General features: G+C 47.6%; 1 protein-coding gene across 1 annotated transcript in view; it reads left to right on the top strand.

Moving 5' to 3' along the window:
- LOC102672082 (UDP-glucuronosyltransferase 1-3-like) overlaps positions 1 to 1,847 on the top strand; it is a 23,991-nt gene extending 22,144 nt beyond the window's left edge. The window contains exon 3 of the mRNA XM_006621860.2: positions 604 to 1,847. Within this exon, the coding sequence (XP_006621923.1) occupies positions 604 to 910 (307 nt within the window). The 3' untranslated portion in view covers positions 911 to 1,847. The remainder of the gene's footprint in view (positions 1 to 603) is intronic.
- The last annotated feature ends 2,158 nt before the right edge of the window (positions 1,848 to 4,005 follow it).

Genomic DNA, 4,005 nt, shown 5'->3' with positions numbered 1-4,005 from the left:
GTTTCCGGAACTACGACACGAACTCCTCCCCACCACACAGTGTGTGTAGTGTGGAAACGCAGAGCGCTTGCCGATGGATTTCGAACGAACGAGCACCGACAAGGATTCTTTTAGCCTCGGTTTTTTCGATCCGTTCGAGCCTTCTCCTTCTCCGAACGATAAACGCACCGTTAAAAAGCATCTCTATCTTTCTCTCTCTTTCTCTTTCTGGGAGATATTTATAAAGTATCCCGCGGCATCTTTTTCCCGTTCTTCCCGCGATATCGAGTGACGGGATCGATCAGGGTGTATTGCATGAATTATTCATGGAATATATGTATAAGGGGAGGAGGGAAGGTATATGGGGGTATATTGTATCCAGGGGTTGCTCGAGTCGAGGATAGAAAAAAAAAAAAGAAAAGCCATCGAACGGGATGACTTGTCGGTAAATGGTGAATGGAAGAGCGAGTGTCCGATACGGGAGGGACACGATCCGGGGTCTTACTCGGTTGGTATTATCGCGAGTGCATCTATTCGTCACTTGTAAGCTTGTCGAGTTGTTATTTATCTGTTCGTTTATTTATTTATTTACGATTGTTTGAATGTAATTCGTTTGTGTTTCAGGTATAGGGAGAACGCCAAGAGGCTTTCGAAAGCTTTTAAAGATCGGCCAGCCAGCCCTCTGGAGACAGCGATATGGTGGACGGAATACGTGGCACGTGGGAACGGTTTGCCATACGTGAAGAGCGAGGCGATAACCATGCCCTGGCACGAACGTTACCTCGTCGATGTGTACGCCGTTCTTCTACTCTTGTTTTTGCTCGCTCTTTACGTACAATACAGAGTGGTAAAGTACGCGTTTGCCCGCGTTATGAGATCGGAGGACGCGGATAGTAAAAGGCGAGCGACTCTCTCTAAGAAGAGGGATTGAAATCTTTGGATAATGAATAATGCGAGGAGATGTCTCGCGAGATGGATACGATGATGGATGGTGTTTGTAAAGCGTGATACGAGAATACGAGAACGAAACTACGGAACGGAATAAGAAAAACAATCGTGCATCGTGTCTGCAAATATTCTTTTCTTTTTTTTTTCTTTTTCTTTATCTCTCTCTTCTTTCTTTACCCAAAAACTAGTTTCGAAAAAAAAAAACTGAATTTCATTCGTTGGACGAACGAACGAACGAACGAAAGCTCTCCTTTGCTCGAGGTGAATTTCGATCTCGGTATTGTTTCGATAATAAGGCAATCAACGGAGCCTTTCTCAACGCTCGACTCCTAGCTCGGTCGATAAATTAAATCATCAACGTCTGGAGGCGGCGCGTGTTCGTAATTCCGATTACAGTGGCCGACAGAGTCGGAAGTCTGGCCAATTTTCGTGGATGCTCCTCTTTCCGCTCGCCCCTCCTTCCCCGGCCAACTCTTTACAACGGAACGAGAAAGAGACCGCCTGACTGGATGGCTAGGGAACGAAAAGGGAAGGCAGGGTTTGCGAAAAAAGGACGAGAGCAACCTTGGAGGAGAAACCGGCGAAAGAGCGAGATGGAGGACGAAGACGGTGGAGGGGAGAGGGAAGAAGACGCGAATGGAGGCGGAAGAAGGGAGAGGGGAGCAGCTTTGCGGGCATTACTCGGTATTTCCCAGGTGGCCGAGTCACCGACTGCGTCAACTGGCTTCGGTTCCCGCAACAACGGCAAAAGGGAACAACGAGGCTTTACCGCGACAAGGAGGCGGCTGCATCGGTTGGTTGTAGCTGCGTTCACAGATAACACGGAATCGACGGTGTACTGCGGAGCGCTTTGGAACTACGAGAACGGGACAGAAGACGGTTGGAGAAGAAAAAGAAAACGACGACAACGACGACGACAACAAAGATGGATCGCGTCCAACATCGGCGGATTAAACGAGGATCGGATATTCGCCTCTCGTTTCGTTCGCGTCTCCGTTTTTCCTTCCACCGGTTACAGTCTCTTTTCACGGATTTTCGCATGGATCGCTCAGAAGCGGCGCGAAAACACGGATGGAGGATAAAGGCGAAGGATTCGTCGAGATTCTCTTCTTTCGGGATAAAACTTGTTTCGATATTATTGCCCTCCTTCTTCTCTCCCCTTACTGCCATCACGAACGATTAATCTTTAAGAGAATACGGGGGCCAATGCTCGATCTATCGATCGATCGATCGATCGATTTCTCGAGTTTCGTCGCCACTCGAAAAATATTGCGATGGTATGGATGATATAATATACGTATAGCGATATTTCGAGCGAATGCTACTCTCTTCGATTCCCATTCCACTCCCCGCGCGAAACGTTGAAGCGGCCGGCCCTGGGAGAGTACCTAATGCATCACAGAACGAAGTTCCGTGGTCGGAAGGACGGATCCCGTTTCAACGGATTGTTTCGTGCTTGCGCCAGATTGCGTCAAATATTTACTTGACAAAGTTTACGCCGCAAAATGCGTCCGCGAAACATTATTCCACGGGGGAGCGTGTATACGCAGCGCGCGGATTACTTGGGAGTGACCAACAACAGTTTGTCGTGGAAAGGGCGATGGAAGAGAAGAACGAAGGGGCGGATTTTCTCGGTCGTTGCGGTTTTCCCGCGATTCTCGTTCCTTTTTTTTTTTCTTTCTTTCCTCTTTTTCCCTCCTTTCCCTTATTCCATGTTCCGCAAGCTTTCACAATCGAAAAAGCGACTCGTCGCCGTGCGAAACGACGATGGACGATCGAGAATCGAAACTTCGTTTTCGCAATGTAAAAATAAAATTCCCTTGCTTGTGTTCCACGGGGATAGAGGAGCGGCGATCGTCGTTGTTTTTCAGCGGTCGAAAAATTTGAGAGCCAGTGGGGAAAACTCGCGTTTTTCGCCCGATAGCTCGACTTCGGTCCTATGCTACGACGATATTTACCGAGAGAGAGAGAGAGAGAGAAAGAGAGGAAGCCGAGAGTGCGTGGAGAAGTTGGACGCGGGAGGTATTCGCTTCAAAGGGGAAGTTTCCTTGCAAACTTCTCGTCTCTCTCTCTCTCTCTCTCTCTCTCTCTCTCTCTCTCTCTCTCTCTGTGGACGGACAGGAAGCATTTTAAAAAGCGATTCGAGAGGAGGAAGAGGAAGAAGAAGAGGAGGAAAAAACGTAGTTCCGATGTACAGTACCGGTGTACTTTTTCGCTGGCGTAATGGAATGTAAAGTTCCCGATTAAATTGCGTCTTTAAGCGATCCTCACCGGTGAGATATTTTTTATAAAAATACAGGCCTGAGTAACTGAGAAATATCGTTAGCCCCGATGTCCCTCTCCTCCTCCTCCATCGTTGCTCGCCGAGTTCAAAAACCCATTACCTCGTTCGAGATACAGGGAAAAGCGGGATTGCTTCTCGCCGGGCACGCCGTGTTGTCACAGGAAATATTTTTTCAAGTTATATTCCGGCGTCGAAACACCGGCCATCGCCTGTTAAGGCGATCTTCGCGGGGATGAGAGGAGGATCCCACTTCGGTTTCCACTTCCCGCCAATTAAAAATTACAATCGTTTTCTTTTTCTTATAAACTTTCACTGCGTAAAAAAGAAAAGAAAAAGGGAAAAAGAAAAATGTCCGATTTCTCGAGCAACGATGTAAACGATCGTAATGCAAAATCTTTCAAAAAGAAAAGAAATATTCGAGAAATTTTAATATGCTTTACCTTAGACGCACAGATTTGTTTGTTTCCATTATATACACAGTATTATTCCCCCGGAATAAAATTCCTTTGAACGTCGAACGTGCCTCGCCTATGGTAGAGACGCGATACGGAACGCTTTAGTAGTAGAACATTCTCTGCCTCGTCGAGGAGCATTGAAACGGGAGCATAACGCTCCCCGTATGAATGGAATTCGAAGAAAGGGTGGTGCGTTCCGAATGATGCGTTCGAGGGGATGAAAAGGGGGCTTACCCCGAGTTTACGCCGCGTCATTTCGCGCTCGCTTTAACTTCGCTGATTGAATCATGAACGNGGAAACCGCCCCTTTCCTTCCTTCAGGTGGAGGAGGTGGATGCT

Source organism: Apis dorsata, unplaced genomic scaffold (assembly GCF_000469605.1).
Source record: "Apis dorsata unplaced genomic scaffold, Apis dorsata 1.3 scaffold_645, whole genome shotgun sequence".
NCBI lineage: Eukaryota > Metazoa > Arthropoda > Insecta > Hymenoptera > Apidae > Apis > Apis dorsata.
This window is presented reverse-complemented; position numbering and strand designations above follow the sequence as displayed.